A 14649-nucleotide genomic window follows, 5' to 3' on the forward strand; every position below is an offset into this window, starting at 1 on the left:
CAAATAAACTGTGAAATGAGTATTTTAGGTTTTAAAGGAGGTTCTTCATAAAAACACTCACTTGTCCTGATAAAGCCATAAAGAATGTTTACACAATAACTCCTGCAGCATCTTTAGTTTTCATGAATTCATTACATTTAACAGACTCATAAAGTCAGTAATGTTGCATACGTGTCATAAAACCGGAGGTTACACAGTGAATGCATCATCAGAAACTTTGACTAATGTGTGGTCAACAGCTGCTGACTTTCAACAAATATGTTTCCTCCAGCGGACTCTACGGGCACCCACTCCCTGTACACCACCTACCAGGGCTATGAGATAATGTTCCACGTGTCCACCATGCTGCCGTACATGCCCAGCAACCCACAGCAGGTAACAGCCCCACCTAAGTAAAGCACCAACACTGGTGTGCGTCTCTAAAGAGAAAAAAAACGTCCAAGTCGATGCTTTGTTGTCACACAGCCTTTGAAAGCACGTCTGTATTTGTTAGCTGAGGCTTCTTCTGTTTTTTTTCTCCGGCTCGTAAACGACGGCAAGAATTCATGAAGTGGAAACTTGTGTCTTTTGTCGACCTCTTCATTTGGAATTTTTTGTTTTTATTCAGCCTCTTGTGTTTTTATAGTCTTTGTTTTCTGTGTCTTGGTATTTCTTTCCTTTCTGGCTGTCTCTTCTGCCCTCATTGTTTGTCTGGATCAGAGTTGGGTGGGGTTCAGCATTAGTATATTTTCTTCCTTCTTATTTTTTTCTTCCTCATATTTTCTCCTCTTTCTTTCCCTCTTTCTTTTTTTAAATTTGACTACATTTTTCTTCTTGCATGATCTTCTGGATGCTGTGCGTTTCCAGCATGTGCTGGTGTCGCTCAAAAGTGTGTAAAATTCAGCATGTTGGTATTTTTTACAGTTTGCCTGAGTATTTGCGTAAGAGCCTCACTCGACTGTGCACATGTGCTCAGACAAGCCTGCAGGTGCTCGGGATTAGTGCACACTTTTGAATGTGTCAATATGTCAGAGCAGAGCAGTTTAGGCCAAAGAGGTGTCATTAAACATACATTAATCTTGTTAATTAAACTTTACATGTTGCCATACCCATACCAGCAATCAGTTATTTATTATAGAAAAAGCTTTTTGATAATCTCCTCATCTTTTAGTAACATGAGAAAATGTGAAATCGTTAAAATGTTCAAACAGCTGAGTGTTGGTGTCAGGTGTTTAATCAGAATATAACAGCACAATAACTCCATCCAGAGGCTTTAAGGCTGCAACAGCAAGGAGGTTTACTTACTCAGCTGAACCTCTAGATGGCATCATCTCACTGCAAAAATAACCCTCAGTGACTGGAGAAGCAAAAGAAGATTGAAACGTAAGCTGCTGTGATGACTCCTGAATTCAGGATAAAGTAGAACACTAACTTGACCTGCACAGCTGTTCTTGGGTTAAATGAACAATGAAGAAATTTGCTGTAAATAACAGGTGAATCATGCATATGAAGGGTCACATTCAAAACCCTGAAATAGAAAATGATGATATGCTAATACATAAGAGGTCCCACATATCCCAGATTTTCATGCTGCTGTAAAAACACATGAAGTACAATTCAAATGTTCACACAGCAGCCTGGGTACGAGTGAAGGATGCTCCTGTGGTACTGCACAGGAGCCAAACAGTGGGCTGCATTACATAATTGGTACTTTCACACTTCTCTTTGCAGATGAAGAGCGGATTGGCAAGCACCGCACCACAGACACAGCCTGCACTGTGTGCCACGTCTCCTACATAAACGCAGATAGACAGACAAACTAACGCACACGCACAGACACAAATAGCCCACACAGAACCCGCAAAACAAATTACGTAAAGAGCTGTTGCTTGGTGTCTAACAGCGAGCATCTTAATCTCTCTTTTCCCCTGTCAGACTTTCTGTCGTTCACTGAGTCAGTCGTGTGAATGCCAATTACGCTCGCTCATTTTATTAATTTGTCGTTTTTATCTCTTCTCTCCTGCTCAGCTCCTGAGAAAGAGGCACATAGGGAACGATATTGTCACCATCATCTTTCAGGAGCCGGGAGCACTGTCCTTCACCCCGCAAAATATTCGTTCCCACTTCCAGCACGTTTTTGTTATTGTTCGCGTTCACAACCCCTGCTCTGAAAACACCTATTACAGGTAAACGTTTACATCAGCACAAACTCATGTTTCTATACACGTGGTACACATTATTAATTAGGATCTCACTTCCAATATTCTGTTCCCTCCTCTCAGTGTTGCCGTGACACGAATGAAGGATGTGCCCCCCTTTGGACCACCCATCCCCAGCGGCGTCACCTTCCGGGACCCAGAGACCTTTCGTAACTTCCTTCTCGCCAAAGTCATCAACGCAGAAAACGCAGCACACAAGTCTGAGAAGTTCCACACCATGGCGACGCGAACACGGCAGGAGTACCTGCGCGACCTGGCCGAGAACTATGTCAGCAGCACGCCGCTGGATTCGGCCGGCAAATTAAACAACCTCATCTCCCTCGCATCTAAGAAACGGGAGCGCACGAAGGCGAGAGAGGGAGCGGAGCTGGGTGCTGCCGGGGCGGTCGCCTGGAGAGTCCAGGCCCAGGACTTTAGCGGAGGCGGGGGAGCAGAACTCCCCTGTGCCTTGGGTGTGTCGGCTGAATACATCGTCCTCATAGACTGCTCCACCAAAGAGGTGGTGTTCAACTGTTTCTGTGCAGACGTGATCGGCTGGACGCCGGAGCGGCTGGCGCTGAAGATCTTCTACGGCAGAGGAGACCACATTGCAGTTCGAGTGCCAGAGGGAGGTGCACAGGACATCAGGGAGATGGTGCAGAGGTTAAAGGTGAGACCTTGGAGCAAAGACTTGATCTTTGGGATTTGAGGTCATGCAGGCTGTGCTGTAAGCAGATCTTGTAGAAAGACTACAGTGCAAACACAGTTGTGTCATGTCTCGTTTACTTCCTTGTTCTCCAGCTTGTAGTTTTCTTTACATCCTTTGGTGTGTTTTTTTTTTTTTTATTGCTTTGTTGCTTTCTCACCAACTCTTAGAGGAAAATAACATGAAACTTTTCTCATCTGTTTGCATTTGTGCCCCTGTATGTCTAGTGCAAACAAGACATACTGCTTGCACAAAATTATTCTTTAGAGCTTCCTGTAGTCAGAAATGTTTCATGTGGTTATTGAAGTTTATTAGACCAAATCAGTGCAACACCTTCATTCTTTTATACTCCTTTAAGCTCAGGGGATTTCCACAGTGGGTGTTGGTTTTCATTCCACTGAAAAACTAAATTCAAAGGCAAGTCATTGTGTCAACATTCACAGTGTATTCTGTGTTTTTTTGCTTTATGTTTTTGTGGTTGTCATTTTTTTTTTTCAATGAGGCTTTGCCACTGTCTGCACTGGCTCATCTGAGGCCTTTCATATTGTGATAATCTCTGAAAAAAGTGATGAATTAAACGCTGGGAAAAGGAGATTTCCTGGACTCGATCAAGCTTTGAGTTAATCCAGCAGAAAATTAAATATTTAAAAATGAGTTAATCTTACTAAAAGCACCAAATACATGCAGATTTGAGACTGAAAACTTCACCCAGTGCTGGGTAAGAAGTCATCATCACCTGGTTGTTACTTTGCTATGATGATCTTTAGTTTGTTTGTCCATATATAACAAGCTAATACTGTAAATCTGATATGATTTTTTTCCCTCCTGTTTGTGTAGTTGTTGACGGTGGGATGTGAAACTGTGGATATGACACTAAGAAGAAATGGACTGGGACAGCTGGGCTTCCACGTTCGCTTGGATGGCACCGTAGCTGAGGTACCGTCAGATGACCAGATCTAATTTTGAAGCACTCTGAAGATTCTTGGCCGTGCATAAACGCTCTGCTTTTGTTTTGTTTTTTCATCCAGGTGGAGGAGTACGGCTTCGCCTGGCAGGCAGGCCTGAGGCAGGGTAGCCGGTTAGTGGAGATCTGTAAGGTGGCCGCGGTGACGCTGACGCACGAGCAGATGATTGACCTGCTGAGGACATCGGTCACGGTCAAAGTTGTCATCATTCCTCCATACGAAGAAGGCGGGCCTCGCAGGTGCGTAGCAGTCTGCGTGTGGTTTCCTTTGAAGCCCAGCTTCATTTGTAAACAGCTGTCATGAATGCAGATGTTTGGACAGTGGGTTACAGCACAGGAGCACGCTCAGTGTAAGTGGGCAGAAGTGGAAGGACAAGAGCAAGCTAGAAGAGAGCGCAGGACACTCATTACTCCAACACACAAAAGCCTGGCAGAGATAGTGGCCAGACTCCAATGTTCTGATGATTCTGTGTGGGAGTGTGTGAAAAGAGGAAGCGAGCAAACAGAGAGAAAGAACGATGCGTGGCTGAAGAGGAAGCGGGCGAAATGAGGCACACAGACAAAAAGAAAGAAGCATTTGTTTAACGTGAATTAGCTACAATCCGCCTTCCTTGCTTCTTCATATCTGCTGATCTCTGCTATTGTGTCACTTCCTCTCCTCCACATCATTTATATCTTTTCCCTGCCGTCACCCTTTTCCATCCTTTCATCCACATACGACGCCTTGATTGAGACAGAATAACGAGACCTTATGAGACGCTGATGTGGTGTTACTGAGGTGAAAAAATAACCGTGTGTGTGCGCACATGCTTGTGACCGAGAACCAGAGCTCCTAAATACAGTAATTGTGTCAGGCTGTGTGATCGCACAGTGGTTAGATTTCTTTAATGCTGGAGGCAGTTTAATTACACCAACTTAAATCCCTTTGACACACACACATGCACAAACACACACATGGTACTGTGGCATTGGAGCAACTGATAATTAGAGTCTTGTATTTCATTCTTCCCCTCTCTCCCCATCCGACTCATTTGCTGTTGTGTGCCAGGCAAGCAGATTGCATGAGATTAAAGCCTGGAATCTGCAGGAGAAAAAAGGTCCACAAAAAATCTAAATAAATAAATAAAGGAGTGGAAGTGATTAATTAAAAATGCACGCCCTGTGCGAATGAAAAGGACAGGAAAAGAGGGAGGGAGGGAGAGAGTGAAAGAGAGAGAGAGGGAGGCAGGGTTGAGTGTTTTGAACAGAAGAGGCAGAGAAGCGCTCGGTGAGGAGGACGTGTCTCAACACCACCGAGAGTTAGAGGAGTGGGTGGAAGAGAAAAAGAAAGAAAAGAGAGAGAGACCAAAGTTGGAAGGGCTTTTTCTTCGCCGTTCTTTCTCGGCTCCGAGCGTGCAAGATGGACGGATACGACGGGGAGAAGGTGTGACTTATGGCACTGTCTATTTGACTGTGTGCGTGCACGAGTGCGTGCACGAGCTCCAGCTGTGTCACATCAGCCAGCGTGATGGGAGGAACACTGAATGCCGACAGATTTAGGCTCTGCTCTCTCTAAGGTTTGTGCTCTCTTCCTGCGTTTGTGTTAGCCCGCGCTGCTGTTATGTAACCGTATTGATACTGATTGGATTTGACTTATTCCGTTGTTGATGAAAATATCCCGACCACATGTGCATCGACTTGTGTGTCTTTTGGTTTAATGCACATGTCATTTGAAATCACCTGGTCGTGTTTTTGAGGACATCTGTGTTGTGTTTGTGTTTCACTGTGGACATGGCTTGAGCGTGTTTTCACTGTGGATTAGTCAGCTGATTATTTTCAAGGTTAAATGAATAATCACGCTGTATAAAAGAAACATGTATCGCCCTGCACAGTTTCCCAAAGCACACGATGACATCTTGAAATGTTTTGTCCAAGCAGCACTTTGAGGAGCCTCAAAGATATTCTGCTAACATGTGTGCTAAAAACAAACATTTAATTCATCGTTGAAGCCAATTTTAAGCAAAAACATATTTAAAGACTCTGCTCTGCAGTTTGGGGAAACTATAATGGACTTCTTTGTTCTGACTTTATTTTTGTTCTGCTGCTTACAGGAACTTTTGGTGCCCCCAAAGACTTTATAACCACCCCCAAAACAAAAATGCACTCCCCCCTCTGATGCTGTGGTGAATTTATCATTGGGGTCTAGTTTATCTAAGCATAACAGACACATTTATTCATCCATTAAACGTAAATAACTGAAAATGAATAGACTTGTGTCAGACAAGGTAACAGCATTATTGCCTTAATACACCAAATGCGTATTGTTTAATAATGAAAGTTTATACTACACACACTCTGTCCTCATGGTCTTTATCCCACTCTGCCTCACTTTAAATCCTCACCCTGACAGCATTTTCCTGCTCATTTCCTCCTCTCTTCATTAGTCTCATGTTCAATGCCATCCAGTATGCATATTTGATGCCTCCTTCCCTCCTGCAGTGATGCTTTGTGAATGGAGTAATGATGATGATGTGTGAAAGACTTGTGCTGGGCATCAGGTGAAAGGTCACTGTGAGAACATAAAAAAAAATATTAAGGTTGAGTAGATGCGTAGAGATGGCCACTTGTCTAGCTGGGAGCTCCATCAGTCATTTAATTATTGATGATAAATAAATGGCATCGTGTCTTCATTTGAGGCTGTTTCTACTTACATGCTGTTTTTATTTATTTAGTCAGAGGGAGCTGAAAGAGTCGATGTCTGTGTGATCTTTGGTTTAAAAACAGATTCATAGTTATTTGATGCCTGATTGTACAACCAAGAGTTACTGCAACCTTGTGTGCCTTTACTAAACATATCTGCTGTGTATACCAAGACTCTGATTCAGGAGCTGTTTGATGAGATTGGATATTTCTCTCTCTCTCTCTCTTTCTCTCTCTCTCTCTCTCTCTCACACACACACACACACACACACACACACACACACACACACACACACACACACACACACACACACACACTTGACCTCAGTCTCGCAGTAGGAGAGATGGAGTCCTGATGTGCCAATAATCGGTTTACTTTCCTCTCTTTCTCCCTCCATTGGCGTCAGGGGAGCTCATTAGTGAGCTCTGTTACATGTCTGCAGTGTGTTTGAGCATCCGCAAAGTAAGTTATGAGAGGACAATAATGTGGAGCATTTGGGGGAGATTTATTGAGCAGTTTCCACGCACTGAACTTGGTACAGAAACCGCTGTTCTGGTTCAGCTACAGTTCAGGGCTGCTGCATTTACTGACCCGTGCTGAGGATCAAAAACTGCACATGAAGGCTGTGTAAAGGAGATAACCTTGGAGTTTTGGAGGGAAACGGCAGCATTTTAAGTGTCAAGCTTTTAATTCTCTTGTAGTGGATGTGGTGTGCTCTGTACCTTTATAAACTGTCCTCCTCTGTCTCTGTAGGGGCTGCACCGAGGAGTATGAGATGAAGACCATGGAGCAGAAACCAGAACCTGAGCCTCTGGCAGCAGGATACCGACCCTCTCCCCGCCAGACCTGGCGATGGGAGAACTCACCTGTTCCTCAAGTGCTCCACCCCTCTAGCCTGCAGCGCTGGGCCCCCATCGGCCCCCCACCTCCTCCACTAGTACGCTCACACAAGCCCCTGATGCCAGTTCCCTACAGAGAGCCTCATCTGACCAAGAGGTGAGCCTCTGAGCCGAAACACAGTTATTCTCCACAAGTAATCATTCCTGCCTGAGACACTGTAGCTGACTGCAATCTGTTTACTGGTGACAACACAAATGTGATGGACACTAAAATATAATACAACCCAAGGTTTTACATGTATGACATGGAGGAAAGCCTCATGTTCATTGTAAGTAGCTGTAGTAGGCCAAACACATGCGTGAGCTCATGATCATCACTGTGCTGTGCTGCCAGTATCAACCCAGCATTTCCAAGCAAAAAAACATATCAAAAACAAACAAACTTTCTCATTCTAAAGTAAAACATGAATCAAAGTCCGATCAGCAGAGAAATGCAGTCCCCAGCTCTCAAGTCCAGGTGAAGTCAACAGGCGAGTGCACGCTGTCATTGCAGTGTGCACATGCAAACCAAACGCATGAATATGCAAAAGACTCATGAAGGACTTCTACACATGTGCTGCTGCCCCACCTGCACCAAGTCTTTATTCATCACTCCATTAAAATTCAGATTTTAATGAAAAAAAGCAAGTATAAAAAGTGTTTAAAGCCTGCAGTGTGTAGAAATTTAGAAAAGGGACAACAGCAGCTGCTTTGACTTTTTTTTTTTTTCTCATTATATTCTTCACCCGAAAAGCTCAGTGAGTGGCCAAAGTCTTTGTTCTAGGCTAGATGTTCTAAAACCTCATACAGACCTTGGAGGAGGTGCAGGAGTCAAATTTCCTTTAAGTAAAGAATGCCGAAAGGTTTTTATGGATGTCTTTGTCCAGTGATGACAGAATCCTGTCACCTACTTCAGCTTTAACTGCGTATTGTATGAAGTTAGTGAATCCAGTCACCATTCTTCAGCATACTATGAGGATATTTGTTCATTAAGACATAAATCATTAACTAATGATGGGTGTAAAAGTGTAATATGCAATGCAGTGAGCCATCTTCACAAAGGCTTCCTGTAGTAGATAGTTTCCTCGTCCAAACTCCTCAATCACCGTCACATTTTCAGTTTTACATCACTGGGCTGTCATCATCTTACACAGTTAATTATAGAGAAGAGGAGAAAACTGCTGCAGCTGTACAGGTGGCTGTAGATGAAATGTTTTATTGCATTTTAACTAAACAGTTGTTCTGCAGCTCCTTGTCTTAGTTTGTTCATGTTGACTGATGAAAGATTTGATGTTAAATCACTGAATGAATGTTTGAGGAAAAGTGATGTCAGCTGGATGACATCATGGATAAACTGAACATGAACTGTGACTGCTCCAAAAATACCTGCTTAGTCCTGTCGTCAGGATGTTTTCCTCATACAAAAAGCATAAATATGATGGACCTCCTGTGCACAGCTCCTGAAAATCCTTCTATATAACATTTCACAGCAGGGTTTTCCGAGGCAGATGTGTGTGAAGTAACAAAAGCCCTCAGGCTAACTCGTGTGATTACTGCACCGTCTAAGCCTGCCAGACGGTCATAAACTTGTATTGATAGTAAATGATATCCTGGCATTTTGTTTCACCTAAACAGTGGAAACAATAAAGTCTTTGTGTGGTTTTATTCCACTTAAAAAAGTTTTTTTCCCCCCCAAACTGTCAATACTAGTTTTTTAAACTTGAGTTGGTTCCAGGTGTTTGTCTAAAACAACGCATTTTAAGCTGTTTACAGCCGTGTTTTCATTGTGTTTTCAGTCTGTTTTGCTCTTTTGAGTAACACACAGACACACTAGTCCTCAGTTATTTTAAATCTCTCTTATTTGTGTTATGTATCAATCGCCTCTCTTTAGTATGCTTGTCTCTCTTGATTACCCACTGTCCTTTGTGTATTTCAGGCCGGTCAGCTACCCAGAGAACCACTTCAGCCTGTCTCCTGCAGGAGGCGACAGGCCCTACAGAAACCCCTCAGCCAGCTTCTCCTCTCCTCCCTCCGGCCTGGTCAGTCTCACCACGATGGGACCACCTGGAATCTCACCAGGCCCCTTTGTGCGCTACAAACCTTCACCCGACAGGTGGGTGGGTGTGGGTGTGTGTGTGTGTGTGGTGTTTTACTCTGCGAGCTCTCCACTGTCACTCGTTTGATCTTGATCAAACATGTCTGGTTTTACTCGTAAATGCTTTGTGTGCTGAAGGTGGAATATATTGGTTCAAATCGCAGGCTGAATAGCGCGGCACGACCAGGTCTGCAGTTAGACGTGTATGAACACACAGTCTCCCAGAGGAAGGATCTGTTGTGTGGGTGGCTCTTCCTCACACTGTGGAGGTTGATAACATCTCACCCAACCAGAAAAACTTGTTTTATTCAACCGCCACAGGGATGCAAAGGAGAAACTGAAAATGTTCTCTGTTAGTCAGAAACGTTATATTTTTACAGCTGGGGAGTTTTATTCCAGAGTGTGTCCTTTCTGTCATGGTGTCTGAATAGCTGTACATCTTATTTTATTTAAAAAGGGTTTTGACCTTCCACCAATGATAACATCAGGACTGATTTAAAAGAGCAGAGCTGCATTTGCACAATTACAAAATGCAGTTTTGGTCAGAAACAGCAGGAGGATTCAGACTTCTGTTTAGTAAGGTAGAACAGACTCATTAAACATATGCAGCTCCAGGGGCCAGGAAAATCCCTGTGAATGTGTTCATCTATCACTAATGTTTCTCCTGTGGTTCATATAGATTTGGAACAGGACAGCGCCCCCTGCTGCCGTATGATCCTCACCTCGGTGTGGACCTCCTCTCCAGTGGAGAATCTTCGTCAGGCTTTACCAGTCAGGAGAGTACCATGGAGCGCAGCAAAACAGGTACAGCACCACCTTCAGAAGTAAATGTTGAACTCTACTCTTATTTAACATATAATGTAAAATCTCATAAGTAGCAAAAAATGAGTTTTTTATTGGGTTGGTTTTTAAAAACAGTTAAACATCACCCTTCATATTTTCATTGCTGTCATCACAGCCGTCGTGACAGAGTACAGCTGAACACTGAAACTGAAAATAAAATGACATGCACATATCTAAACAGAGATTTGTAAAAGTCTCTCATTATTGTTTAAATGTCCTAAAAAAATAGGTCTCTATCTGCTGATAAAGAAGCCTTTCTGAAGCCCTAAGTAGTATGTTATTCCATCAGATTTCCCAAACACTATCCAATCATATGTGGTTGATATGCTGACAGTGCTTTTAACTCCTGCTGTCAATAGTAGTCATATAAGATATCTATTAGCTGACCCCTTAGATGCTGAGCAATGCGATCTTGGACTCTTTTGCAAGATTTTGGTGAAATATCTTCTTGAGGGCATCAAAGACATTATTATGTGTCTGAATTTGGACAAATCCAGAGTATGTGCAAATGAGTCCTAGCTTGTGTACCACATTATAACTTTCAGTTATAATTTATTTATTCAGTTTCATGAATTTGAACTTGTTGCTGAATGTGCTTCACTGCATATTTCTGGTGGTATTTCTGTGCGTAGTTCAGCATCCCATTTCCTTTTTGTATGTGATGTAGTTTTTTACAGAATTTCTCACTTCCATTTATTCTATAGATATGTACTCTTCTTATGTGTTGTGTTCATGCTGCTTTAAAGAGTGCAGTTGTTGCTCAGCAGACTAGAGGCTGCTGAGTGTGGTTTTGGTGTGTGGGGGGAGGTCAGTGTTTAAATGTGCTATAAGTATTTAATCCTCTTTGACAGCCGTGGACGTTCAGTGTGATTTGTTATAATCCTGAGAGTGTCTGTCTATCTGCGTGTGTGTTTTTGGATGCAGAGCCTCTCTGGCATGTCCCAGCGTCTCGAGGACCAGGTGGTGGAGGGGGGCAGAGGAGAATGCCCAGACAGGATGTCCCGGGGAAAGACTCTCCAAACAGACACTCGAAGGTCAGACTCAACGTCAACATTTCGTCTCTCTTCTTTCCATCTTTCGCCTTCTCGCTGAGCGCCTCTGACTCTGTGTCCTCCGCAGGGTGAGACTCAGTACTCCAGCCACTCCAGCAGCAACACCCTGTCCAGTAACGCCTCGAGCAGCCACAGCGACGAGCGCTGGTTCGACGGAGGCGCACCTGGAGAGCGAGGAGGCGTGGGTTGCCTCGGTGAGACGGCCGACCCTGACCCCGACCTCCTTAACAAGGGCGGGTCCAACGATAGCGGCATCGACGCCTCGACCCACTACGGAAACGGTCGCCACGGTAACATGTCCAACAGCCAGTCCCACAAGGCCATGCACAGCTCTGCGACCTACAGTGGCATCCCGGAGCTGTCGGTGGGAAGGAGCGGCGGCAGCGGGGGGGAGACGAAGAGACGAGAGTCTTCGCCCATTATACCAGCTGCAGCCAATCAGACCAAAGGGTACAGGACGAGGACATTCCCTCCTCCTGGCTCCAGCGCTGATAAAATGGATGCTTTCAAGCCCAGGTAAGTGACAAACTCCTGATGAGATGCATCGCCTGCTGATCCTTTTATGAAACTTGTAGCAACGTTGTCCCTGAATGTTACAGTTTTAGGCTCAGATTCCTGTGCTTATTAATCACTTTAGAGTGTTTTTATCAGTCTTTAGTTTATGTAGCATCATCACATGACTGAAAATGTTCAATACTAAACTAAATGTAGAGAAAAAGTGGGATTATGGCCATCTAATCCTTGTGAAACATAAAGATCATCATGTGATCTCATGCTCTCGTGGTTTTATAACTGTCAGGGCCACGATATAAATCCACACAGGGATTCAGCACACAAACCTCCACCCACTTCGGTCAGTCTGTGCTGGATTAAAACAATCTGTGCTGAAACTCAGAGTCCCAGCAGCTCTTATTCTGTACTCTGTGCATGCGATGTGTCACATGATGATCAAGACACGTAACCCCAAGTCCTAAAAAAGCCAGAACATTGTTTAAGATGTGGATTTAAAAAAAAGAATGCAATGATTTGCAAATCTCATAAACCCATACTGTATTCACATTAGAGCGTAGAAAACATCTGATATTAAACTGACACATTTTACTATTTCATAAAAAAATATCACCCCTGTCTGAGCACGGGATGTGTTTCAGTTCAATTGATGCAGTCAAAATACAGATGATTTTTAAATGTTTTTCCTCATTCAAATAACAAACATGTTTCCTGTCCTCGGACAATCTTTTCCACTAAAATATTAAAGAAGCGTTCATTAAAAAAGGAAAACAATAAACATGGCATCCATGTTCTGTCACTTTATTCAATCTAATAGATGGCGATCATCCTCAGTGTTAATAGAAGTCAGATTCAGATGTATTTCTCTTCTGGGGTCTTTCTGTCCTGGTCAAGGAGTTTTATATTGTTTCTTTTATTTTCTGTAACCTTCAGGGCCTACACACCGCAGGGTTACAAAACTCCAGTGGAGAAACCACGGCCTGTCCGAGCCTCTACCGCAACGCCCACTTCAGCTCAGCTAAGCTCCACCCCTCTGTCCAGCTCCGCCCCCAAGTCATCATATGGCAAGAGCACACCAAGCGGTTGGCAGGCAGAAGACTCCAACCCCTCTCCTTCAAACTCGACCACAGCATCGAGCTCCGACAGCAGCAACAGCAAGAAGTAAGACCGACAGCCTCAGCGGATCTGCTCTGATGCTTGGTTCTTCTTCCGGGATAGAAATTATTTTTAGGCACCTCCTTTTATTCCAAAATAATCATATAAATGACCTCGTACTCAAAAGGATGGTGGACATAAATGTGTGATTAATGGTGCAAATTATGTTTTAAAATTTCACATTTTTTAAGCGCTGATCAATGAAATAGAAGGCATTTGGCTTTTTGTGTCTTTATCCATGGAGTCAAACCTAGGCCCGCACAGTGGTCATGTCCTTTGTAACATCTGCCTCGTTTTCAGTTTGTTACTTAAAATCACATCCACACAATAAACTGATCGGAACAACTTTCCAAGTCCGTATATCCATCCGAGGAGCGCGTGATCGCTCCTAAACTAAGTGAAATCCTTCAACACGTGTTTGTTTTTACTCGAAACCATCCAAAGAGTTTGAGTTCTGACTCTGGTGTAAGTGGCAGTAGACCAACAAACACTGGAGGATACTGTAGGCAGAATAAAGTGGAACATAGTTTCTTACTGTGGATAGAGGCAGGAAGCAGTCTTCAGTAAAGGAAGACTGTATGTTTGTGTTTTGTTCTCATATCTTGTGTCTCCAGGCAGGTGGACACAAATTCAAAAAACGTGTTTGGACAACCTCGCCTGCGAGCGTCACTGAGGGACCTGCGCTCGCCACGACGGACGTACAAGAGCAGCATTGAGGACGACCTGAAGAAACTGATCATCATGGACAACCCGGGGGAGACGCCGCAGAGAGACCCTGTGAGCATCGTGCTGGTGGATGATATCAGTTTTCCTCTCATGAGCACACAGCTCTGACCTCTGACCTTTCTCCCTGCAGTCTCCCAGACGCACCCTGCAGCGCACCTTTTCCGACGAGTCGCTGTGCAGCGGGCGCAGGGACGCCGGCTTCGCCAGCTCTGAGAACCAGACGGCTCCCAGCGACGTGCTGTTCACCTGCACGCTGCCCACACGCAAACACGCCGGCTCCTCCAACCACATGCAGAGCAAGAAGGGTGAGTGCCTCGATTCTCCTCCCAGCGGCTCGCAACGGCTAAAGCAAACCTGCTGTGATTGTGTTCAGATCATTAATCACGACTCTGCTGCCCCACAGTGCCGCTCTCTGCATCTGAGCTCTCTCTGACCGAAGTGAGAGACAAGCTCCCCCCTGTGAGGAGGCTCGACCCCGGCATGATGCCCCTTCCCGACACAGCCAGCGGACTCGAGTGGTCCAGCCTGGTCAACGCTGCTAAGGCGTACGAAGGTGAGGATGGATATTTCAGTATTAAATGTAAACATAACCTGGTTCGTGAGTGATGAGGTAACCACCATCTCACCCCGACCTCACTCGTGTTGAGGATGGAGTCATGTCAGATCTTCTCTGAACATTCGTCTGGCTGTTAGGAACCCTCAGCAGTCTGTGTCCTCTCAGTGCTGATGTGTTTGTAGCAGCACAGCTTTCTATGTTAACTGTTATGTTTTCTGCTTTTCTTTACATGCAAAGCTGAAGTAGTGCTTTACTTAAAAAAAACAACAGAAAAACTTCCTTATCATTCGCTAAGCTACTGCTAACT

At 44.3% G+C, this 14649-nt stretch overlaps 1 protein-coding gene across 1 annotated transcript in view; it reads left to right on the plus strand.

Annotated features, from left to right (window-relative positions):
- Positions 1–14649, plus strand: part of sipa1l3 (signal-induced proliferation-associated 1 like 3) — an 82358-nt gene that overhangs the window by 63767 nt on the left and 3942 nt on the right. Inside the window, 14 exon segments of the mRNA XM_005459336.4 lie at positions 272–375; positions 2008–2165; positions 2262–2847; positions 3721–3819; positions 3912–4087; positions 7281–7523; positions 9342–9518; positions 10180–10304; positions 11268–11377; positions 11463–11911; positions 12839–13066; positions 13675–13837; positions 13917–14091; positions 14190–14339. Of these exon segments, the coding sequence (XP_005459393.2) occupies positions 272–375; positions 2008–2165; positions 2262–2847; positions 3721–3819; positions 3912–4087; positions 7281–7523; positions 9342–9518; positions 10180–10304; positions 11268–11377; positions 11463–11911; positions 12839–13066; positions 13675–13837; positions 13917–14091; positions 14190–14339 (2943 nt within the window).

The sequence above is a fragment of the Oreochromis niloticus genome, linkage group LG14, assembly GCF_001858045.2.
Source record: "Oreochromis niloticus isolate F11D_XX linkage group LG14, O_niloticus_UMD_NMBU, whole genome shotgun sequence".
Classification (NCBI taxonomy): Eukaryota; Metazoa; Chordata; class Actinopteri; order Cichliformes; family Cichlidae; genus Oreochromis; species Oreochromis niloticus.